Here is a 27,334-nt window from a genome sequence, read left to right on the forward strand (position 1 = left end):
GTACAGATATTTATTTTCACAACATTTTAATAGCGATTGTAAAAGCCTATGGATTGATTGTATTCAAAGAATTTTGAACATGTGCGGGCTACAATATGTCTGGCAGAACCATAATTTTGTCAATATAGAATGGTTATCTGCTACTGTAAACCGAAGATTAAAAGACCAATTTATGCAAATATGGTCAAATGATATAAATTGTTCTTCCAGAGGTCAAGTGTATACAATTTTAAAACCATATTTTGGCTTTGAGAAGTATCTTGATATTTTACCTGTAAAACTAAGAAAAAAATTCATTAAATTTCGTACATCAAACCATCGTTTTCCTGTAGAGACAGGCAGATGGTATAACATTCCTTTGAATGAGAGGTTATGTCTTTTGTGTAATAAAGGTCTCATTGGTGATGAATTTCATTATATTTTAGAATGTTCGGCACTAGAAGAAATAAGGAAAAAATACATAAACACAAAATATTGGAAAAACCAATTTTTTTTAAGTTTTCTGAACTCATGACTAATTGCAATTGTAAATCGCTAAGAAAATTATGTGTATTTATTTCAAAAATTGTTGATGCTGTCTGCTCCTCTTAGTTGTTTTCCTATTATGATCCTTTATACTAAAATCTAACATAAGTAGTGATTCTATAGTCTGTTCTTTTTTTATTTATATTTTTTCCCTGTATGAAAATGTACCTGTTTGTCTGTACCTCTGACGAATTGTATTTGTATGTATTATATATATGTTCCTCTTGTACCAAATTATTTGGTCTGAGTGAATAAACTGAACTTGAACTTGAAGAAAGTGAAGGTGTTGACTTGTCTTGCACGGAAATGTTGATTTTTTTAAGAGTGGGTGTTAAATTACGTTTTAAAATAAAGATTTTTGTCCCCCGCCGCAACGCGGAGCGGGGACATAGAAATGCCGGGCGTCCGTCCGTGTGTCCGTGCGTCCGTGCGTCCGTCCGTCACACTTTTTTGTAAGCGCTCTCATGCCTACAAATTTTGACGGATTTTCATTAAATTTATACCAAATGTTTATACTACTAATACTTTGGTCAAGTTCGAAAATCAGCATTGGTCGATACTTTTTGTTGGAGTTATGGGACTTTGACCACAATAATGACTCCGTTTTATCCAAAAATTGACCTTGTAAGTGCTTTCATGCCTACAAATTTTACGGATTTACATGAAATTTATACCAAATGTTTATACCACTAATACCTTGGTCAAGTTCTTAAATCAGCCTTGGTCGATACTAGTATACTGCTTAACCGGCGGGGGACCCAGGAATTCTATTCTTGTTAAGGTAATGAGAACATTAGTTTTAATTTATTTCAGTTAAATAAACATGCGTAATAGTTTGTTAAACAAAAAAATCAAGACGCTTTTTTGAGACAAAAATAATTACAGAACAATTTGTTCGGCGATTCTTTAACAGACGGGTGTATTATTGTACTATTATGTACATGTAGTTTAAAGCTTTACCCTAAACTGATTTTGCTATCATTATTCATAAAGTTTTAATTTCGTGGTTCCTCTTTTAATTAATTTATTCACACGCACGATTCAATTATGCATACGTTATTTTCTATATTTATCCGTATTTAGCAAACATTGAGGATTAGTTATGACCTTCTCATGATATTGATGGCTTGAAAAAACATGACTGTACAAAATTGGTTATTGTATGATTTCTTACTGAATGCTACACATAAATGCATTCTACAATTTTGCAGCGGTCCCGAGGGTGGGGGTTCTGGTTTGCAATGCGTGTTTAATTTTTGCGATAAAACAAGTAAATAAAAAAGGATTCATATTAATAATAAAAATCAAATTAAAATTACATTTGATATGCTTCATTGATATTGGTCTATATTATGTGTGGCAAATATATGTCATGATAAATATCAAACAAATCCTTAAATGATTCCAGAGTGTTTTTTCCCCGTATTTTACTGCTTTAAAGGAATTATGTAGAAAATAAAACAATATTTTGACATTCTATATTATTTTTATAAAGGGAAATTTACCCTGGTACCTATATTCAATTAAGAAATGAAGATAATTGTATCAAAGAAATAACTGACCGGAAAACGTCATCAATGCGGGGAGCGCATTGTAGCGCATTGATGAAAAAGTTTTCCGGTCAATTTTTTTTTTTTGATACGTCGATCAATAGAAAAATTATCATCTTCATTTCTTATCATTTAATAAAACATTTTTAAATCAAAGAATGTGAAGTGTCATTGTTCAAAAATGTAAATAATGTAGATGAAGCGGTGCGTATGAATACAAAACAACAACAGCAACAATATCAAAATGGATGCGCCATCAGCTGATGCAGAGCTATTGCGCTGAATTTAATGGATTAAACATATATAGTGAGTTAAAATCTGAACCGGCTGAATTGAAAATGAAAGGAAAATACATGCGATAGCTTGTGATATTATTCACTGTGCAGAAAGATTCCTAATAAAACTAGTTTTCATATGAGATCGCTGGAATATACAGCTGGACTTAACCATCCAAGGAGAGGCGATCGTGGACGAAAATGGTTGATATGTCGACAAAGAAAAGTATGTATTAGCAACTTTTGTAAACGTTGTGGTGACTAGATAGCCAGTGATGTACTTAAATGGCATATCTGCCGCTTGGAATGCGCCGAAGGAGTTGATGCATTACTCATACACATGTAGTTTTGGTTTACAATGCTTATTATTCTGATGACCGATCATGTACGTGTGTAAATTTAATCAAAGTACTGAAGTACTGAAAGCCGGGCTCTTTTGGTGTGTCGTCACGTTATGCATATTGTGTAGTAAAGACTCTCTCTCTCTCTCTCTCTCTCTCTCTCTCTCTCTCTCTCTCCCTCTCTCTCATGCTTTTAATGTCGGTAATGCGTCAGAAAGCGACTAACTATGAACAAATATATGTCTGTCTAGTAGAAAAAAGTTCAACAGTTGCTGCCTTGAATTTTGCAACAAGCGTTATATACTCAATCCCCATTTCTTCAGTGCGCAGCAAAGTAGTTCATGGAAATTCATGCGCATTTTATGTGTCCAAAATGCATAGTCATGTTTTTAAAAAAAACCACGTTATTGATAAGAAAACTAAAAAAGATCAATTCTCTCGAAAATAAAAAAAAAGAAACAAAATACCGACACTTTTGACAAAACGTGGCTCTTTGTGTAGCTTTTTGGTATAGCGGAAGCTTTTACTTTGAGGCTGTTTGGTTTTTTGTTTACTTTTGAAGTTGTGCTATTAATAGTAACATTGGCGATTTGCCTGCCTACAGCCAGGACTCTGCTTTCAGCAGAGCCCGGCTAAAAATCATCCGTTACCAAATTTGAACAGCAGTGTTACCGAGAAAGTGTATATGTCTATATGTTCGTTATAATTATTCTGGAAAAGCCAGCCTCGCTGTAATGTTGATTGATCTCAAGCAGACGAAGTCGTGATAAGACGCTTAATTTTCTATTTCGTGAATCAAATAATGTGTTTTGTTTATTTTTGAAGGTTAAACTTCCAAGTTTTTATGTTTATAAAATTATATTTTTTTGCTGACAATAAAACAGACACAACTTGACATTTTGTTGACAGTGTTTAGTTTGGAAATTCGCGTTCTATAAATAGTGTTAGATCAGAACAGTTGAGAAAAGTAGATCCGGCAAAATTTTATTGATGCAGGTATCAAAGAAATTTTTCGACCAATTAGAAGCGCCAATATCTCACCAAACGAATTCATATTAAATGATTTTGACATCATTTTAAAGAGGAGGTCAAGAGCTTGTTTAATGCCATTTTTGGAGAGACTGTAGGTAATCTAGATATATTACATTCGTCAAAAATGGACAAAACTCCGAGATTTGTTACTTTTATCCTTCATATTTCATAGAAAATGGTTGTTTATAACATGATTTTTCATTTTGTTTACCAAAAATTTAAGCCCAGGTACACCCTATGAAACAAAAATATTGTCATTAAAAGAATTTATATATTGAATTTTAGAAACCTGTAGGTACCTTTCATTTACTAGATCTTGACCTTAAAATAACTCTTTGGAATTGATTTCGTCGTTATATATCTCTTAAATTTATTGTATTCATTTTTTACACGAATTTCGAAAGCACAAGTGTCGGCCGAGTATCAGTATCCCGTGTTATCTTCAACTTTACAGTTGCCAATAGATATAATATTGTCACGAGATTTCTTCTGTGTGTTCTACTGTTAAACAGATAAAAGACTGCGAACGATAGCATTGTCTAGCCGCCTAACTAAAAGTCATTTTTGAAAGTTGTCTAATTAAAGTTAATTTTTTATAATAATGTAAACATTTATGTATATTTTCATTAAATATAAATGAGTTGGTCAAACAAAGCGAGATAACTTTGTATTTTGGGTTAAAATAGCTCATTTCATGATCGAAAATAACGGAAAACGGAAATGTTTTTTAAAACATCTTTCCCCCCGTGAAACAAAAGTTCCTTTTGAGGGGTTTTAATTATTGTTATTTAGCATATTTTTACCAAAGGGTTTGTTATTTCACGGGGGGGGGGGGGGGGGGCATATGTCTACAGACCGAAATACATTCCAAAAAAAAAGAATTTTGCGTTGTAAATTTTCGAAAACTAATTAACAGATATGAATTTTAATGAAATTTTACTTTAATACATATCGTAAATATGTTATTTTTAAGTTTTTATGCACATATTGGCCGCTAAATAAAATTTTCCTCACTCATAGAGACCGATTTCAATGAAATTTTTTAGACCCCGCGTTAGCAAAACTTTTGTTTAAAAATAAATAATTTTATTACAAATTTTGTTTTGATATAAATTGATTAGGATTTGATTATACTTTTTAGAAGAAAACTTAGTTTTTGAATATCTGACAGAAATTCCGAAATATTTGGATGTAAAATGTAGGCGGGAAACGGGCGTTAGCGTTCGCAGTCCTTTACTTCATTTGCTGCCTCTGCACTTCCTTCTGCTGTATATGTTTATAACACCAGCATTTATCAACATTAGCTGTTGCAACACCGCATCCGTTACCCGCTTCACTCACCCCTGTTAATGTTATTGTCATTTAAATTTTAGACCACGTTGTTTTAAATGACCCTTTCAGTTTCGCAGTAAAAATCGTTCCTCGTGTTCATAGTCTTTTTCATAGAATCTAGGTACTTGTAGTCAAATATAAATTCTAGACGTTTATTGATTTTAAACATTATCTTCATTAATTGATGGATAGAATGTGTTCAAGAAATAAATGTGACAATGCAAGAAAATAGTTTTTTCTGTTGTTGCAACAATTAATATGCCAATTAGAGATCCCCCCTAAGGGATTGTTTTTGATCCGCGCCTGACCTAATATAGCATCAATAGTGAAACAGACTATACTATTTTATGCAGAACGTTCCTTGAAAATGGCTCGATATACTAAGTTTTTATACAAAACAGACACCCATTATTTTTTTTTAAACATGGTTTTGCACACAACAAGCATCAAACATGGCACCTCTGGATTTATTATATACTAGGAACGATAAAGAAAACATACCTAACACATTGGCAGGGGTGTCACAGTCCATTAACACTCCGCGAAAGAAATTTATCTCTGGCGTGTTAAATCTGCTTTACATCATATTGATGATTGAAGCCAAGTCTTGCATTTACATGATATTAAATTCTGCTGTTCTTTAAAAAATATATCAATCTCATAGGCGTCGAACCGTCGCAAAGTTAGACCTAACCATGAGGCACATAGCAGAATAGAGTGTTCAGCCCCCCCCCCCCCCCAGTTTTTTTTGCAGGAAATATTATTGTTCATTAATGTACCTTTGAAAGATTGAGAAGTTGGAGTCATAGGGAAACTAGCTCCCCCCCCCCCCCCCCCCCCCCGGATTAGGAATATCGTGATTTTTGAAGGAGAAAAAATTTTGGTAGGTGTAAGATTTTTTTTATTGGAGCTATAGGTATACCTCCCCCCCGGATGAGGATTTTCATATTTTCATGATTTGGAAAAAAAATTATGGTTTTTTTTGTTTTGGAAGTATAGGTTTAACCCCCAACCCCCCCTTCCCATGGATTAGGGGATTAGGATTTTTATGATTTTGGGAATTAGGTTTTTTCTCTCAATATTTCTGAGGATCAATCTAGCCCCCCCCCCCCCTTTTAATTTGCTTCCGACGCCAGTGAATCTTAACAGAATTACCTACGATTTTATATGTATTCTATCTAAAGGAAAAGAAAATGACAATTGTTTCAGAAACAAACTTAGGTTTGTCACTTAATTGGTTCACAAAATTGAGTGAATTTTATACCATTTTTTAAGTATTTCGTATGGAAATGTCATTGAAAAACATGTCAGTAATTTATTTTTATCAATTTCATAAATAACACAAAACAATCCCGAAAGAAATTAAACCCGAATCTGTTACATATTTGCAAACAGACTTATTCAGAGAAATACACACACATTTAAAAAGTTATCAAATAAAATACATTTCATTTAAAAAAAATATTTCATTAATCATATTTTGCTGCTACTTTCTCTATCGCATCACTGGTTAATCGAAACAGATGCCATTCTTGCACTTCTGTCAAATCTATTGCTCCTTGATGTTTGTAAAATTTCATGGCAGATTTGTTCGAATCCCGAACAATGAATTGAACTCTTCCACAGTTTTGTAAATCAGCAACCTACAAAGCAAAACAGAAACAATTTAATTGAACACTTTTCGAAGCAATAAACGACGTTGTTTAGCAAAGCATTGCTTAATATTTACAACCTGTTTAACCTAAACTATAAACACCTAAAACCATTTATCATAGAGTAATTTATTCCATAAATTACATTATTTATTAATTATTGCATTGAGACATGATAACCATGATTATGCAAATTACCCTTCTCCTCCCTCTTCAGAATAAAGTCGCAAACTAGGTTTAACCTAGATAAAGTTTCTTACCTTACAGACAGACCCAATCAATTTTGATCCTATGCCCTAACTGCGGTACTCCGGAACCACGTAGATATCCTCCATGTGAATGCATTTACCTTGCCAGGTAGAATACGTATTGAAGTAAATAACGTACCCGATAAGCCTTAATGTATCTAAAGAGAGAAAGCCTATAGTGTATGGCACCTAAAAGAGAATTATTTGAAAGTTGGATAAAGCCACTACTACTACAATTTTTGCTGTTTTTGAGGTCAAAACATGTACGATGATTTAGCTACCCGAGAAGGACAAAATTCACCGAGCAGGAAGCAAGTTGAGTATTGTACATTGATGGTAGCTAAACCATGGCATTGATAAAAAAAAAAACCATAGCAATCATTCTTTTATCATATAATTCAGTGAAGAATTGATACAGACATATATCAAATTGAGTGTTATTAAGCGAAGATTTCAGTTTGAAGCCATAGCCGAACAAATTGAGAAACGCGATATTACATTAGAAGATCTATATTTTTAGTCCATTGAAGAGAAAATCAAATGATATAATGACCTCCTAGGTCAAATGCAGGTGAATGTAACGTTTTTTTCCTCCTAGATAGTTGGATATGGGCCAACCAGAGAGCTAGGAATTAATCAATCCTATAATTAATTTTTTATAATGTAATACTCATTGTGATAATTGTATAATATACATGTATATCGGAGACAAGTAAAGACATGTAAATGTATACGAATAGCTGTTGTAATTTCACTATAGAAAAGTTGCTTAAATTTCACCAAAAGAAACAGTTATTAAAACTCCACCAGATAAAGAACACAGGACCATTAAAGCTTTTTGCATGTTAAGGACTTTTTGCATTTAAGGATTAATTTGTTTGAATTTTACATAACCATACATCTGAGTATAGTCCACTACTTTTTTAGAGTTTGTTTATGTATGCTATTGTTTTTGCCGTCACCATATTTTACTTGCTATAGTACATGTAAATATCGCCACAGTGAATGTAGAAAGAGTCATACTATTTTCTTCTAACTCTGCGACAAAGCACTGGAATTTTGTGTTGTCACCAAAACCATCTTCTCGAAATTCTACAACAGAAGTTTCAAAAACATTTTATCGAGTATGTCCTCATGGTTTTAAATGTAGAACATTATTCCGGACACCAAAAAACGTGATATACTTGGAATCATTATATTTCGTGGTGGCTCAATTTTTGTGGAATTCGTTGGTACATGTACCTCTCAACCAAGAATTAACATCCTTCATGAATTAATATTTATGATATAAAATTGTATGATATGATACACTATTGTTTTATTTGATACAATTTGATATCATATATGATATATGATAATGTAAAAAATTATATAAAATATATTGTATCAATTTTTTTTATATTATGATGATATTGTATCATGAGATATTGTATGTATAGTATTGTATATAATAAAACAATATTGTATAATTTGATATTGTATTATATTTCATTGTATCGCATGAAAAATAATTCAGATGATATTGTAAGATATGATATTGAATCATATGATATGATAAAATATTGTGTCATATGTCTGATATTATAATGTATACAATATGTTATTGTTTTACATGTAATCCTATACATTATTGTATCACATATAATTGATCATGTATTATAATTTAAAAATACCTTAATTTATGTAATTTGATATTGTATACTATTATTACTATATCACATTATATTGTATTATATGATATAATGATGTATAAAATCATGTTATGTATCATATGATACAATATCATACAAGATATTATCAAACTGTATCATACATTATATTGTACAATATTGTGATGCATTGCGTGATATGAAAGTTTATTATATGATACTATATTGTATCATATATTTATACCCCCGCTCCGAAGGAGAGGGGGTATACTGTTTTACCCTTGTGTGTCTGTCTGTCTGTCTGTCCGTCTGTCTGTCCGTCCGTAACAAAAATTTCTGTCGCATTTATCTCAGCAACTATTTATCGCAGACACTTAAAATGTTTACACAGTGTTTGTTAAGGCATGCCATATTGTGGGATATATTTTTGTACCAATCGGACGTCAACTTCCTGTTAAATGACGACTTTGCTTATATTTTAACCAAAATTTTCAAACAAATTTTCGTCAAAGATTTCTCAGCAACTATTTATCGCAGATGCTTGAAATTTCTACACAATATTTGTATAGGAATGCCATATCGTGGGATATATTTTTGTACCAATCAGACGTCAACTTCCTGTTAAATGACGACTTTGTTTATTTTTAGCAAAAATGTTCAAACAAATTTTTGTCAAAGAATTCTAAGCAACTGTTTATCGCAGATGCTTGAAATTTTCACACAGTATTTGTATAGGCATGCCATATCGTGGGATATATTTTTGTACCAAACGAACGTCAACTTCCTGTTTAATGAGTACTTTGTTTATTTTTAGCCAAAATTTTCAAACAAATTTTCGTCAAAGATTTCTCAGCAGCTATTTATTGCAGATGGTTGAAATTTTCACACACTATTTGTTTTGGCATGCCATATCGTGGGATATATTTTTGTACCAATCGGACATCAACTTCCTGTTAAATAATGACTTTGTTTATTTTTAGCCAAAATTTTCAAACAAATTTTCGTCAAAGATTTCTCAGCAGCTATTTATTGCAGATGGTTGAAATTTTCACACACTATTTGTTTTGGCATGCCATATCGTGGGATATATTTTTGTACCAATCGGACATCAACTTCCTGTTAAATAATGACTTTGTTTATTTTTAGCCAAAATTTTCAAACAAATTTTCGTCAAAGATTTCGCAGCAGCTATTTATTGCAGATGCTTGACATTTTTACACAGTGTTTGTTTAGGCATGCCATATTGTGGGATATATTTCTGTACCAATCGGACGTCAACTTCCTGTGAAATGAACTCGTACTTTGTTTATTTTAGCCAAAATTTTCAAACAAATTTTCCTCAAAGATTTCTCAGCAGCTATTTATCGCAGAAATTTTAACACAATATCTGTTAAGGCATGCCATATTGTGGGATATATTTCTGTACCAATCGGATGCCAGCTTTCTGTTAAATGTCGACTTTGCTTATTTTGCATATTCACATCAGAGCGGGGGTATCACTAGTGAGCATTGGCTCACATATATCTTGTTTGGTATTTGATTATGTGATCAAAAGCAATGAATAACTGTATAACACGATACAATATCATATTATATTATACCATACAATATCATATCTCTATACGTCATGTCATATTTTACAATATCATTTTGTATCATTATATATCACAGTGCTATATTGTATCATATGCTCTATATTTTATAGTATCATAGGATGCAATATCGTACTATTTTTCAACATATGATATACGATATTGTGTCAAAACAGTATTCATGAATATCCAAGGTAATTAACTATGATTTTCATATAATATTATAAAGGTGGCATTTTAAAGGTTTTGCCTTGTTTCGGTGAGCTTTGTAATCTGTGATTACCTATGTTTTATTTATCTCATATCATCTTTTGATATTTAATTAAGAATCAACAAGTTTTAGCACTGAATAAAGTGTTTATAAAAAGCATAAAGCTTTACAACATAGCAAAGGTCAGCCGACATTCGTGATATTAAGTAGTAAATCGTGGATTGGCATTTCTTTCAAAGCCTTTGTTTACTGTCTGCCTAACCGTGTACAAACTTCTGGAAAAGACAAAAGATCAATAATGCATTTAGAATTCTACTGTGCAAATAAGAAGTTTGAACAACATTTGACAGGTACTTAAGAAATGAAAAATGTACGTAACTATGAAAATTTCAAGGTTTTTCATTAAGGTAGTCCATCCATAACTATCATATTTCATATCTAATAGATTGCAAGTTTGATCACTAAAATCTTAGTGTGATTTTAAGGAGTTTATTAAATAATAAAGTTTTACCTTTGAAATCTTAAAAAAAATCATAATTTTGATAAATTTATCATATGTTGAAGTTAACATTGAAGTCTATGGGAAAAATGCATTCTTAAATATATTTCTTTTATAGTACAAGTAATTTTCTCACATTTCTCCTGGTAAAAAGTTGCAAAAGCTTTCTATGTCTTCGAATATGCTAAAATAATTCATAGTTTACAATACATATTTTCAGAAAATGATTTTTTTTAATTTTCTTAAAGGGCAGACAACTCTTTAAAAAAGTTTTAAGTGCAAAAAGTTCATTTAATTGACTACATACATACACCCAAGTTTGGTTTATGTCAGCCTCATAATAGCGTCAAAATATGTATTTAATGTATTATTGATCAATCAAAATTGTTAAATTCACCCTAGTTATGGATGGACTACCTTAATCTGATTAAAATCAGATCCTTGGTCCTCGTGCAGCGACAATAGGAAAACAAGGAGCGGATCGGAGACCTGATTTAAATCAGATTGCTACTGTGGCCCCATCTTTTCCCTGTGAGGCACGCTTTTAACAATATAGAATCTACACTATCTAAGAATTAAGGCTTTCTAAAGAAAGCTTCAACTTTCCTAGCCCAGAGGTTCTTAAGATTGTTTAATAACCTCAACCTATTTTTGCCTTTATTTTGATTATCTCCTCTTAGAATGCGGCTTGGCCCTTAATTGTAGCAATTTAGAATTCTTTTGATCTAGGGATGCACTGTACCGTCTTCGGTTAAAATTAGCCCAGTGGTTCTTGAAAAGAAGTTGAAAACGTGAATAGTTTACAGACAAACGGACGAACGGACAATGAATATCAGAAAAGCTCATCTGAGTTTTAAGCTTGGTGAGCTAAACAGAGCTGCTGTTGCAAATCATCAAAGCATAAGTTACTCATGTGAGCTTAATGTCCAATTGGCCTCTGAATGTTTTCATAAAGTCTTATGAATGAAAATTTTGTGACGGTACACATTTTCAGTTGTTTTGACACATTTTTTTCACTTGAATATAAGTATAAAAGCATCGGAGAAGGGATATTATTTTGTCATATATTGGTAAGGGGTGTTTCCCTGCTCGCATTTTGGTTTTTTTTTATTCCAATTTTTACATTTTTGTTTTTGCTTTTTAATTTTTTGAAAGTAATAAGTTATGAAGACTATCTAATATACCAGTATAATATATAGATAATTATATCAATCTTACAAGTTTTGTAAAGAATGTCAAAAAACTCTGTTTGTTTAAAATAAACAAGCATTTAAAAACAAATTTTATTTTGACTGTATTTTTATATTTATTTTTAAATATTTATGACATTAAAACGAAACGAAAATGTACTTGGTGCTTTTTTTTTATATATATTTTTATCTCAATGACCTTTAAAAACAAATAATTTGAAGAAAAATGATCTTTATAAGTTTTTGTAAGCAGAAATTAAAAGTCACTACCATTTATGCTATTATATTAGTTCATAAGCTCTCTGATAAAAAAAGTGTCAAGTCTTCATCTGATCTTTGTACTAAAAAACCATGAGGACAATTATAACCAAACGCCCCACAAAGCATATTTGGTTGGATGAGTTTCAGGATTGTTAAAAAAACAGCTTAACTGAAGAGCCATGTCCTCTTTAAGATGAGGTACTCTGGAATCATGATCAGCATTGTTTTTAGGGGACCAATGTCCATGAACTTTGTTGGTCACCTTTACCATCGACTTGAAATGATTTAACAGCATTTCAAAATGACATAAAATTTTAAAAGGAATCAATTTAAATTTTTAGAAGAAACACTCAATTTGTAAGAGAGATGACAGCAGCTTAGTAACGATGAACAATTGTGTCACTCCTAGAGAAATCACAAATCAGGGGCTAATAAGGTGTCTTAACCTATCTTGTCCTTTCACAGGGATACAGATGCAATGCCCTGGTATAGCATCAGCTCATTTTGGCTTCGTCTTGGTATTGCATGTCCACTTGGAATAGGACGTATATAAAAATAGTGCATGTAAATGTATAGTTGACACACATGCTGAAGTTTATTCCAGGGATTATAATGTAGTGTTTGAAGGGCCAAAAAATGACTCTGCAGCTGATGACACACATATAACACATGAATTTGTGTCTCATTCTCTTTATTTTATGATTTATACATACATATACAGCATAGCATTTGATTAATTTCAACAGATACCGTAAATTGTAAAGGAACTGCCATGTACACATGTAGAAATATAATTATGTTTCAATAAAGGAGATTATATATCATTAAGAGCCCCCCCCCCGGCCATGGATTCTCATATATTAGCCATGGGGCCATGAAATTTACAGTTTTGATACAGACACCCATGCTCGTCATAACAATGTACTTATTTCATTGACTTTATACCTAGGAGCAGAGGAAAAGATTTTTCAAATTTTAATGCATTTTTATCATATAATAGTCTGGTAGCGCAGTGGTTAGAGCGTTTGCTCTAGACTCGTGATGAAAGGAGTTGATCCTTACGTCGCGGGTTTGAATTCCACTGCAGGACGTGGAGACCAGTCCTTTGAATGAGACCGTAAAAACCGAGGTCCGATGTCACATTAGGCACTGACACGAGAAAGATCCCTCACATCTCAATGGCCCTAAGTGCCGAGTATAAGTCTAAATTTGCAGCCCTTCACCGAGAAGTGGTGGCATCTCCATACGAGTGAAATATTCTTGAGAGAGACGTTAAACAACAAACAACCTATATAATTATTAGAGCCTTGTCCTTACACCAGAACTCCTGACCAAGGGCCCTGAAATTCATACTTTTGGAAGAAACATTCTTGCTCATCATAACTATTAACTTTTTTCATCAACTTTATACCCAGGAGCAAAAGAGAAAATTTTCAAAGAAAAAATGCATTTTTACTTTTTAACCATTAAAGCCCCATCCTAACACCAAAACCCCTGACCCAGGGAACATGAAATTCTCGATTTTAAAAAGGCACCTGTGTTCATCATAACTATGCATTTTGTTTACTCAGATGCAGAGATGAAGATTTTCAAAGAATTATTGCCCTTTTTACTATAAATCAGTGGAAGCCCACCCTAATTCTAGAAACACTGACCCAGGGGCCATGAATTTCACAATTTTGGAAGAGAGCTCAATGCTTATTAAAATCATTCCCATAGTCTGACTGCTTGATGTCCAGGAGTAAAAAAGAAAGAGTTTTAAAGATTGCATTAATTTTGATGATTATTGCACAGAGAAAAAGCTTAAAATTTTTAAATTTTAATGCATAACAGACAAAAACAGATTGTAATACGTCACCTGAGTTCACTCTTTATAATGAAATGTATAACAAAACATTTATTGATGTTAGAGAAGATTTATTCACTGAACATAGTGATACATGTATGAATTAGTATTCAGAGACTCAAACTCTGCTATATCTTTATTCTGCTTTCCTACATTTTTGATAAAGGGATGGGGTTGAGGGGCTGTTCCATGTATAACCCCTTAGTGCTAAGTAGATTTAAGGAAATAAGGCTGACAGTGCTTTCAGCTACTGTTTTCTAAAGATGGAAATCTGAATAAAAATGTCACCTTATACATCACAAGTTAGTCTGCCCAAACCTTCATTTTGTAAAAATGTGCATTTTAAAAGTCATCTGTCTCAAAGTGTAGTGTTTTGCCACACTGAATTAATTCACTTATTGGCCACTTTTTTACTGAAGGGAAAGCAGGAACACAGCTCTTTAAGAATTTTGAATAGATATCAAATTTACTTGTAAAAAGTTGCCTAAAATTTGATTGACATCTTTCAAGTAAATAAGGCATTGCCTTATTTAATCCAGTACAAAATATTCTGTAGTGTAAAACTGTCCAAATAATAACAACAGTTTCATCAAGGGGGGTTCTATTTTCTCGGAGGTCTAAATTGAATAAAAGAATTGGATTGCTGCAGAGCAAAAACATCATTATCTGAATCATACATCATAATTTCAAACTTATCAGGGGAAATAACAATATTTGGAATCATGTGGTGTAAAACAACAGGGTGTTTCTGCTTTTGAACTAGGGAAAACACAATTGTTTTTGCTATTGCTTGTGATAGAGTATATGTTCTGGTAATGCTTGCTTGACCTATTCTATTGTTTTGTTGTCTGGAGAATCATCATTCTTTGTTTCTGAAATTTCAAAGAGAGGAAAGTATTTCATTGAAATAAAAGTACACACCTAACAAATATTTATAGAGAGGACACCAATGAACCCCCTTCATATTTTTAGATCTTTAAAATAGACGTTCAACAGCTGTTTGAAGGGATTAAAAAGGCATTGTCCTGTTTTGTATGCATAATTTGCATACAAAATAATAATATAGAATCTCATATTAATTGCTTTAATATCTTTTGGCAACAGTTTTGTTCAGTTTCGAGCAGAAAGAAGCCATTTCAAAAAATGTTTACATTCATATTCTCAAATGTACAAGATGGCAGCACATGATATCCCCCTTAAAAAGTTAAACGAAAAAAAATTTACTATCCAATTTTTATTGAGCCCCCTAACCATGATGTGGGCCAGTAAAGCTTGAAAAGGCAGGGCTTACATGGCCCTTAAGGTGTTAACTGTTAACCACGACCCTGTACCACAGACATCTGCAATGCATCAGGTAATACCTGTCCTTCAGGAGCAATTAATAATCAACCTTGATCAACCCCAGATAATATTTGTAAAGTTTTGCATACATGTACATGATTTGTTTCTTGTGTTTTTGTCAACGTGTAAGACAAAATAAATTGAAATGGAATTAAAATTAATTTTATGATCCTTACGATCCTGTCCATTAATTTTTATTTTTTAGGAAATATTTTCTTCAATATCCAACACAGTATTTGCCAGGGCAGGAATTCTCAGATGTGAGGAGAAGACAATATCAATAAATCCATGCCAAACTTGTTCATGACCTAAAAGTGATTGCAATTATTTAGTTTTGTATAACAAGAGGCCCAAGGACCTTAACAGTCACATGTGTATAACACAATACTGTACAAGAACCACGGGAAGGTAAGTAAATTTATTATCTACCCATCAATTTTCCCTTTTCTTGTTGCTGTTGAATTTGCAGAGTGCGATCCAATTTTCCAGATCATCAAACTGTGGTTTTCTGAATTCATGTCATGCTATGACATAGCATGACAGGAATGTATGTGAAACAAATGACATATTACAATTTTTTTTCTTTTGTATCAAAAAGTCCCTTAAAAATGCTTTGCTTAATAAATAAAGGGTATGTACTTGATCATAAAACTTTTCTTTCATTAGATTTGCTCATTGCAGATGGGTATTTAATAAATTTATCATCATAACGGTAACTTTATCCAAAGAGCTGTCCGTATCATGTCCCGATGACTTGAGCGGATCATCAGCTCTAACTTGCTCTGCATCTGCTTTGATCTGATTATCCATGCCTGAAAACGAAACACGATATGGTTCTTCCGATCATGTTACTGTTATAATTATACATATGTGCACATAACTAGATAAAAGACATCATCACAGCTTATGATACAGTGTATGATACAGTTTATGCCCATCAATTAATGTCCAATTATTGTAAACAGATCAGAGTGCAAGAAAGAAAATCATATAATCCTTTGTACAAAGATTTCAATGAGAATTTTCCATTCCTAATGTTTACTGTACACCTCCTTTGGTGTAGTAATTGATTTTATTATTCTCTCATGTTAGATACTGAAATCTGATTGGTTTTGACGCAGTTGATAATCCGTTCTATTACCGTCAGCGTTAGCAACACACTTAGCAACGGGTAACACAACGAATTGTTACATGCACGTAAATTATGCGCGTACGGTTCGCCGTAGAATTCACGTCATATAAAAGCATTAAAAAATTATCTATAATTAAGACATTCAGTATAATAAAATAAATAGCGCCCGTTTGGGAGGATAACACGTTGAAATTGAACGCTTCGCGTCGGTTGACAATGGTTTCTCGGGGTGTCAATTTCAACTGTTACCCTCCCAAACAGGCACTATCTATAAAATAAAAAATAATACATCATACATCTCTCAACTGCTTGTACAAGAGCCAAATAAAACTTCAAAACACTGATTATTGTTTATTCTTCGGCTATAAAACTTTCATCTTCATGAAACAGGAGCTCTGCAATTTGTTGCTGAGATGAAAAAAATTAAATTAGGAATATTAAATCATAATATGTCAAATTTTGTGCTTATAAGTAGCAACTAAGCTTGCTTCCGACTACCCCCCCCCCCTTCTCTCTCCCCCCTCTCTCTCTCTCTCTCTCTCTCTCTCTCTCTCTCTCTCTCTCTCTCTTAATGAATACTAATGCACTGTGGTTGCCTTATTGCAGTGTATGCACCTTCTGTAGTCTGCTAAATTGCTTTGTAAACATATCTGCATGGTGTGTGCTTTTGTGCTTATATCTATGGGCCACTAACCAGTTTATCCAGCACTCAGGACACTGGGGGTTCGAGCTACTGCTAAGAAATGCATCAAAACATTGTTTGCACGGATCACATTATATAAATAGTGCCTGCTTGGGAGGGTTACGGGCTTGTAACAATTCGTTGTGTTACCCGTTGCCAAGTGTGTTGCTAAGGCTGAGGGTAATAGAACGGATTATCATCTGCGTCTAAACCAATCAGATTTCAGTATTTAACATGAAAGTATAACAATAGAAAATATGCATCTTAGTGTAGTCTACATACATGTAACAACTGTAATGTACCAAGTTCTATAAAAATTGAACTTAACATTGAAAACTTCAGCAGAATGAGCTTTGGCTTAGAAAAGCTAATACAAGTGAAAAGTATAAGCAATATAATAATAAAAAGATCTTCTGTTGCAGACAGAAAACCATAATAAATAGGACAATTTCAATTGGCCTTTCCACAAAAAGGGGAAAAAACTTAATTATCGTTTTGAAAAATATATCCCTTGTCAGACACCATTGTCTTGTCCCAATTGCCATGGTACATAACTACACATCTTCTCATTTATAAGTTCTGTTCAATGAAAAAAGTACCTTCATCATGTTTATAACTTTTTTTTCATATCTATTCCTGTTCTATCAAATACAGGCGTCATGTTACATCCACACCTGCAGCTCTTCTTTCCTCCTCTTGCTTTATTATCAATTCTGTAGGACTCTCCAGGAGCTAACTTTCCTAGCAAGTGCTCTGCAAGTGCTATGCTTATATCCGTCTCTGTAGCTGTCATTTTTTCATCCTTTAGTTTCATGTCAAAGATTTTTTTCAGATAAGTTTCATTATAATCTACAAATAACGAAGTTTTTTGGTTAAGTTTATTTGCAGACCCTGAAATGTGCTACAACACCAAATGTACGCCACACAAATGGTATACACTAGGTACACCATATGAGTAAACACTGCAAAGTTTACACAAAATGCTTCACTGTTTGCACAAAATGCTACACGGTTTACATGAAACGCTTTTCACAAAAAGCTGCATAGTTTGCACGAAAGGCTGCATGAAATGCTTTTGAAATGTTTCTCACATGCTTTGTACATGATTCTAGCATACTTTGGTCTCAATTTGGACTTCCTCCTAGTATTCAGAGATTCATAGACACTTTTTTAGTACAGATTATCAATAGGTTACAGTAGTTAAGAAAGAAATCTTTTTTTTAAAAATAAATTTAATTTAAAACTTGTTGCAACGTTTAAAAGTATCATAACAATAGGCCCAAGGGCCACATCCCTAACCTGAGCACACTTGCTAGTAAAATGCAAAAATGAGTTTAGTTTTAAAAAGGTTGGTTATGTATGCAATAACACCTACCCCCTCCCCCTGTGACAGGGGGGGGGGGGCAACAACGTTTTTCTGAAAAAATGTCCATGCATGAGGAATTTTGTTGAATGGACGGCACGAGGTATGCTTCCCATCAAGTTACTTAAACTTTTTTTTAATCTACATTTATACTTAAATTAAAACTATGATGAGTTATAATAATTCAGTTATTTTTAAGCATTGAGCACAACCCAAAGCGCTTACTGTCAGCATAAAACTTCTTCTGTTCACAATTCAGCACCATTAAGGAAGGTAGATAACTCTACTGTATCGATCTTCTTAAAATATGAAACTGGAAATCCCTGATTCTCTTTCGGTGCAGTTCTAACAATTGGAGAATAGTTTGTTTCTTTAACACCCATGAGCAGAGGAGGAGATTTTCAAAGAATGAATGTTATTTTCACAATGTTTCATCATTAGAACCACTCCTTAACACCAAAACCCAACCCGCTTTGGTGATTTAGTTCCTCCAATAAACATTCCAGCTGTATAGATATATAGTTATTTTAATCCAAACTGATGACTCTTTTGTAATAATGATAATCCAACACCAATTATTACTTACATTGAATCGTAATAGGCAATATGTTACAACTTCTTGCGATCGATGACCCCCTCCCCCCTTTTTCACAGTTCAAATATGGTGGAATGCTGATATGTTTTTAAATCAGGATTACACAAGTGCACTGCATGGTGAACATCTCGTTTACTTGAAAACTCTTGCTCGCTGTTGTTATATTACATCCAATATAACATTTTCATCAATTGTGAATGTAAATGCTGACACCTTACACATGCAACGGTTAATCTTTTTTGTGGAATATTATGATATTGCTTGATCCCATTGTCTGCACTGTTTCGGAGAAAGTAACTTTTAAACCTTAGATATGCCTGACGTCATGACGCCTTCTGGCGGCCCGTAATAACAGCATACTTTTAAAAACCCGTTAGTAATAAAGCATTTACGTTTTAACATGTTATACATGTATTCTAAATCTATGTGATAACAATTCAATAGTAACAGCATTCCTTCATATGAAAATCTTTGTTTTATACCCAAATGTGTTTGATTATTTCAAAAGTGCTTCAAAATTTTGTTTAATGTTATCAGAAATTTAAAAAATCAACCTACAATCTGTTTATATTTTGTTCTAAAGTCTTCCAGATATTTTGAATTTATTTATTTTAAGTATTTAGAAATTCTGTTTTAATATTTACAATGGAATAAGATTCCAGAGCTGCTAGATCATTATATATACAAATCACAAGACTATGAAACAGGTTTTAAATCAAATAAAACAATTGAAAATGGCACGAGGAAATAAAACCTTTAATCCAAGGATGAGATCACATAGTAGCTAACACGGACTGGCCAAACCTCAGATTACTTCCTTTTTGATATTGGCACATCATATATAAATAAAAATACTTTTACTTTTTTCGCTGTAATCCGGATAGTGGTAAAAACCCGCGATTACGGGCTATTTTTACAGTTTTGAACTAGTGGCATTATAGTTTTTTAAAAAGAATCCGTAATGTACTAAATAACAGTTAAATCAGGAACAAAGATTTTTTTTTAAAATTTCCTGACAATCATGTTTTTCAAAAAGATATTCGTATCCAAGCCATCTTCTAATCAGGAAAAATGAAATCGAGCAAAGCTTTCTCTTGCATTCAGTAGTGTCAAAGAAAAATTGTTTAAGAGAAAACTCCTATTATTGTGCAAATATCTGATTGAGTCGTCTCCCTTACAGATTTGGCACTTTTGGTTTTCCAGACATGAGCAATAAAAGAAACGTAGTACTTCTTTTCACTTTTGTGTAATTTTGGACGACCATAGTGTTATTCTCCAAACCTCTATTTTTCATATTTTTTGAAAGGGGAGAGTCTGTTAAGATAATGCTGTATTTATAATGGATTTCAAAGCTTCACAAATATCCTTCCAAACAAAGATAAAATTATATAGCAGATTCCAGTAAATATGCAACCAAACCTCTTTCTTTACTCTTTGCTGAAATTCTTACAGTAGTGAAGGAGAACTTCAAGAGCACTGTACAACAATATATTCCAAAAGCGTTATGAATCAGATGTAAATACAATAAATATACTGGTTAACTCGGTAAATCCCAGTGAGCTTGAAAGAAAAGGTACCACAGATTCTGAGACATCTGTTTCATATTTGAATATTTTACAAGAAAAAGACCTTAATGGTAACCTAACAACAAAATTATATAAAAACGTGATGATTTTAATTTTTCCATCGTCAAATTCCCTTACTTATGCAGCAATATATCATCAACAACAGCTTGTGGGGGTTTCTGTCTCTCAGCTTATTGAAGACGTTGTGCAAGAGCATGCTCTACGTACGAACAATTTCATAAAAGAGGCCTAAAAGAGATCTACTAATAAAATTGGAACAATAATATAAAAAACCTCAATTACAATCATCTTTATGCAATTTCTATGGTCGATACAATGACCTTGTCAGCAAGTACAATGTTTCATTAGGACGCATGCTGACTGACGTTTTTCATACTTAATAGACCATGATTATTTATACACCAAACTGACTACGGTTTCTTCCATTTTTCATGATCTTGACACACAGTGGGTGCGATTGGTCGGCAGTAGATGCTTACTCCTCCTAGGCACCTGATCTCACCTGTATCTTAATAGAGGTCCGTGTTCCTCTATTCGCTATATGGATTTTTGTGATGATAGTTTTTGTTTTGTCATTTTTAATTTCATCAAATAAACATAGTAGAATATATGTGAGAGAGCTTGGTTTAATCATTTATTTTTTTAACAGAAAAGGTAAATGAATTTGCAAAAGAAAACCATGAGCTTGGGATTTGCAATTGCACTTCAGAATAAGATAAAAAAAAGAATTAAAACAATTAGTTATGCAACATATACTTTGAAACAGACATTAAATGTGAACTATTCAAAGTGTGTTAGGTTTGAAAAGTTTCTTTTATGGCTGTCTACATGCGTTTGGTAGTAGTACTCTTTTACTCAAAGTTACTTTCTCTCTGTTTGTGTCAGACATGTCAGCCGAAATCAGGTACCTGTTGACATGTTGAGAAAATACATTAGGTCATAGGAACATATGTAGCCGATGAGAACTCGGCCCCAGGATCACAGCAGGTGCTATTCGTCGGTGAAGCAACAACCTCAATGTACTTTGGCCATGTTTTGTTGTGTTCTGATGTCTCTTCCGCCTGTAAATTAACGTTGATGTTTGATTGACACGGATGTGGATCAATTAGTTTGTTAGAGGCATGAACATGATAATTATCAACAACAGTATAAAGAGAATCCGTGTTTCGAAGATTGATGTTTACCTGAGGCAAAATTTCTGACTCCAACGATTGGTCTGCATTGTAAAGGTTATACGGTTTTAAATATACTCCATAACTGCTTTGAGATGTTGAATTGTTTCTCTTAAAGCATTTGTTTCGAATCTGTGTTCCAACAAAAACAGCAAACAATACGACGAACAAACCACAGAGCATCAATATTCCAACCAAAATTGAAGTATCTATGTAGGAGGTATCATTATGTAAATTACTGGTTTCCATGAACTTCTGATTTTGCAGACTTGAAGTAAAGATTATGTCTATGGCTACATTTGCTGTAACTGTTGTTTCTCTTGTAACAAACGCTGCTGTTATTCCAGATTTTGTTGTTCCGACATTTCTTGTCCTTTCTTTGTTTTCTAATAAATGATAAAACATTAAATGTAAGTAAAAAATAAGAATTTTCTAAGAAAACAGTCCATGTACAGCCTACGTAGAACTTCTACACGACAAGCATGCATCACACTGATAATACATACCTTCAGTTGTTGTTTTTACAGAGGTAGCTGTTGTTGGTATTGTTATTGTTGTTGTCGGTAAGACACAACCGAATGATGGGTGACATGTTTCAGCTCCTTTACAGGTACACGTGAACTGACATCTTTTCCCGTAATTTGGAGGACTACACACTTTGGCGCAGTTTGGACCAAGATATCCTGTTTGGCAACCTGGATTTTTCAAAATCAGAATGTACTAGCATAAGTGGCTGAAAGTATTGAATTTTGTCATTATTTAAAAATGAATTTAACATTTTGCATACAATATATTTTGTTGTTATAATGCACATTGATTTCGAAATTCTATATCAATGATTTCTAGTTTCTGAAACGACATTTAAAAATATTCAGATCGTTTACTCGTCTTCACATAGTAATAGTTTGTACTCGCCGACACACTTGTTTTGCTCATCGTCCCAAACAGAATCTGGACAACACCTAAAGCTGGGGTAACTGAAAAAGTTATGAAACATATGTGATAAGAGAAAGAAGCTGAAGTAATTGATCTGGGTTCTGTTTTAATTTCCACACTGTTTGACAATTCTGGTTTTCATCTGTTTTTCATTTTTAAGTTCTAAGAAATCAAAACTGACCTTTGACCTGTAGATGTAGACTTAGACTTTATTCTGTATACTGTAAATTTGCTATCACATATAACTATAGACACATATTTACATAAACCACGAAATGCGTTCTCTCGAGGCTCATTGATAGGTATTCATTAGTATTTAGAAATGAATGTAGAACATATTTTTAGATTTTAATAGCGCCAGTGGATTATTTTTTTTGCAATGCTTGCTTCTTTTATATCCCATTGATTGATATAGACTAAGATACAATATACTGTTTATGTTTACATTCTCTCAAAATCTTTATCTATTTATTTATTTTATTTATTTAATTTGAATTGAGAAAAAGAACGATAAACATCGTTATTTTCAACAAGTACGTTACATTGAGGAAATACCACCTTTTTTTTTATATAAGGAAGGTTGCTAAACCTTTTTGGGGCTGATTTAAATCCCGTCCGTGTATGCTTTAAAAGTAGCTTAAAAAATTATCAATCATGAAATAGTCGACGCATATATACATGTTGTCAACAGCAATATAAAATCGGAAACTTTTTAATAAAATATACATTATTTAACATAGATTTAGATTTCTTATAAGATTTCCAAGAAATAAGTTGGACACTTTTGATAATGTTTCGAAGGCAGTTCAAAAATACTAAGATTCATAGGCAGATATATTTATTTGAACTGAAAATATTGTAATTTGGTTTTGCCAGGAGCTATACACAACCATTACAATTTTTAAAAAAGAAATGTGAAATAAAATGGGAATGTAAATTAAAAATTTCTGAGTCAGCATGCTCAATCATTGCATTAAAACCCGCCAAAACTAAAAAAAAATAATCAAAAATCTACGGTACCATTCTCGGCAAAGGACGAAAACATACTTGTGCGGACACTGCTCATGTCGTAACGCGTTTAGTAATGTTATATACTTACCTTTGGCACAGAGAGTTTACAAGGCGGATTTGGAACAAAATCATGAGAAGATAGGTACAATGATTGTTGACCAGTTCATGGCAATTTCTCATGATTATCATTATGTAACAATATTTTTCCTTATATGAGCCTATTTTGTCGACGGCTATAATACTGATCTATACCCGATTAAATAATATCATCAGAATGTTATGAAAATTATTAAATACACTCTCTTAATCCAAATTCCAGGAAATAAAACGCAAAAAATAAAATAATATAATATATTAATATACAACATTTTAATTATTAAAGCATTCTCCTATTTTTTTTTTTTAATATCTGAATATGTTCACAGTCTCACAGTTGTCTCTACCTGATTATAAGGCAAGAAACTGATCTTCGATAAATGAATTATTACAAACTTTTCAAGATCTTATATCCAGAGAGCCAAGTATGTTCGGTTGTAGGAGCAGACTTTGTTTGGCTTGATTACATTTTTCTTATTTTTTTTTAAATGAAGCTACACTATATAGACTATACGAATTTCTTATAGGATGAGATACGATACTCCAATTCAACACTCTTTTAAACCCAGAAGATGCTGAAATCATAGTATTACATGTATACTGAAAGAAAGGTAAAATCCCTTCAGATCAATACGAGGTGAAGACGATTGAAACCATATTATTAACACATAATTTTGCTATTTTGTATATGACCAAAAAAACAATAGGAGGAATGTTCTTAAAAGTTACAGATTATCCATATCTATATCATTATTAGTCTCTTACCGGTTTCACCGGGGAGGACTATAGCTTTCCTCTGCGTCCGTCAGTCCGTCCGTCCGTCTGTCTGTCCCACTTCAGTTTTCCACACTTTTTTCTTTATGCGTTTGAGGAATAATATGAAATTTGCTGAATAGCTTAAAAAAGTCAAACTACAGATCAGGTTTACACTTTTGTAGCGTCTGGTTGACATATTTTCGAGAAAATTAATTTTTTATATTCCAATTTTTTAATGTTCGGGTTCGTTATCGGGTTCGGTGTGTATTGAATAAACAAGAAAAGATATATATATATGTAGTCAGAAATAATATCGCGCATTACTTGTACCATTCCTTTTATTGTTTGTAACAAACAAATAAGTTCTGTAAAATAGTTTTAAGCATTGTGTTGTAAATTTATTCGACAGGATTTTTTTTAATTATTACAATCGGGTTCGTTAGCGGGTTGGTCTGTTGATTCGGGGTACAGAAGACGGTAAGAAATAATATTCTGCATAACAGTGCATTGTTTACACAAATTTCTAGCTGCAAATACTTAATGGATTGTATGAAATTACAGGAGATACAATAAAGAGGATTATTTTAACAATTTTTTATTTAATTTCCATATCAACTATGTAGTTTGAATTTCCTTTGTTCTTTTATCGCCGATTAAAGCATAACATATCGTATATAATAGTTTTGAAAAAGATGTATACTTTGAAGCTTTCGTAGATTAATACAAACCGCTAGGGGACGTGTGTTGCTTATGCAATACTCTCAGAATGCTTGTTATATATGAGACTCCTCTCATAGTTTTGATTTATAACAAACTGATGTTGATCATGATGATGTAATAAATCCATTGTTAAGAAACATCGAAACAAATTTACTTCATATACAACATTAAAGAAATACGAAGTTCTCTTGGCTAATAAAAAAATGCGTTATCACCAAAAAAGGAGCACCACTAGGTACTTCGTGTTTAAGAACTGAAAAACTGAAACCTGGACTATATTTATTTTACAACAATTGAAAAACAAGTTCTACAACTTATATTGATATATCTCGTTGGCACGGATGTTAGCGCGAGGGGGGTCATTGATGTGGGAGGAAGCCGGAGTACCCAAAGAAAACCCACGTGTCCAACAAATGAAAGACGCAATAGTCTAGACAAGGCCAGGTCGTAAGTGGTCTGCCATGACATCAATAAATCAAAAAGGGAGCATGCTAGAATTAAGAGACATATTCGGCAGCAAATTCACAGGCAGGGAACGGGTTGTGTCAGACTTTTAGCAGTGGGCAAAGAGAGATAGAGTATGGTTCAAAGAGAGGTAAGAAGAGAGGTTTAAGAAGTCAAAAGATCACAGGCTGCAGAACTTGGTGAGCAGGGAGGGGGGAGCTTCCACAAAGCTTCATTACATGGTCGAAGCTATGGAAAAGTACCAATACAGGACTGTATTTCTTTTACAATCAGCATTTCTTTTACAACTATTGTATAATACCCTGCAGTATCCAGGCAATCTTCAACGGGGGGGGGGGGGGGGGGGTTAACCGATGAGCCTGCGTGTAAGCTGCCATGACGAATAACTTATCTTGGTAACACAAAGACGATACAGGTTAACACGGTGTGAAAAAGGACAAAAATTGCAAGACAGAAGAGTTCGGAAGCTAGCAGTAAGAAAACAAATGGTATCTACTTTATTATGGAGGGCAGGAAACCTTAAAATAGGAAGAAATACAATAGGAAGTGCTCAACACATTGGCGATCGGGAACTGAGGGTGGACCTAGACAAAAACCTCGCCTTCCAGACATCGTACAAATAACCTGGTGACCAAACATAGTTCTGTGGTCATAACGCGCACCAAAAGCACGCGGACCTGATCGCAGACTGCAGGGAGAAGGGTTGAATGGCTATATTGTTCGCTATGGAGGTTGGATGTAAGGGATTTCAGTCTGTCAGTGTAGAAGGTATTCCATATGTTCGGAATGGTGCCGAAAGTGCCTACGACTACAGTTATTAATAAGCAGAGACAGCAGAGAATTGATTTTGCTGGATATGACACAGACGAGATGAGTCGTGTTGAATGCCTGGAACCATCCAGCCTATGTTTTTTTTAAATAATAATAATACATGTATCCTAGATTTCCATCCTCTACAAAAATTTAGGATATACGTATATATTATACGTATTAACAAACATAAAGGTGCCACATACTTTGTTAAGCTATCTTTTGATTGAATCTTGTTTTTATCTTGATTAAGGAAACAAAATTCAATATATATATATATATATATATATATATATATATATATATATATATATATATATATATATATATATATATATATATATATATATATATATATATATATATATATATGTATATATATATATATATATATATATATACATTGTGTGAAATTTAATTACGACATCACAAAAATTCACGTACATGTATGAATATACGTGACTAT

The 27,334-nt window shown here is 32.9% G+C and overlaps 1 protein-coding gene, 1 long non-coding RNA gene and 1 pseudogene across 2 annotated transcripts; all 3 read right to left on the reverse strand.

Moving 5' to 3' along the window:
- Window positions 1–6,355: 6,355 nt before the first annotated feature.
- On the reverse strand, window positions 6,356–7,108 carry LOC128182396 (uncharacterized). The gene is made up of 2 exons (XR_008243414.1): window positions 6,968–7,108; window positions 6,356–6,698 (listed from the first exon to the last, which is right to left on the reverse strand). It is a non-coding gene; the product is annotated as an uncharacterized LOC128182396 (long non-coding RNA).
- A 7,437-nt stretch (window positions 7,109–14,545) lies between these two features.
- Window positions 14,546–18,986, reverse strand: LOC128182243 (uncharacterized; annotated as a pseudogene).
- Window positions 18,987–21,585: 2,599 nt separating this feature from the next.
- On the reverse strand, window positions 21,586–24,076 carry LOC128182244 (uncharacterized). Its single transcript, XM_052850834.1, has 4 exons — window positions 24,058–24,076; window positions 22,990–23,051; window positions 22,581–22,794; window positions 21,586–22,460 (listed from the first exon to the last, which is right to left on the reverse strand). Exons 1-4 carry the CDS (start codon window positions 24,074–24,076, stop codon window positions 21,835–21,837), a joined length of 921 nt encoding a protein of 306 aa, XP_052706794.1. The 3' UTR covers window positions 21,586–21,834.
- Window positions 24,077–27,334: the final 3,258 nt, after the last annotated feature.

Source organism: Crassostrea angulata, chromosome 4 (genome assembly GCF_025612915.1).
Source record: "Crassostrea angulata isolate pt1a10 chromosome 4, ASM2561291v2, whole genome shotgun sequence".
NCBI classification, from domain to species: Eukaryota; Metazoa; Mollusca; class Bivalvia; order Ostreida; family Ostreidae; genus Magallana; species Magallana angulata.

Coding starts and splice junctions, on each gene's coding strand:
- LOC128182244 (XM_052850834.1), bottom strand. Junction 22,795..22,989: donor TGAGCAAAACAAGTGTGTCG/GCGAGTACAAAC, acceptor CACTTATGCTAG/TACATTCTGATTTTGAAAAA. Junction 22,461..22,580: donor TGTAAAAACAACAACTGAAG/GTATGTATTATC, acceptor ATCATTTATTAG/AAAACAAAGAAAGGACAAGA.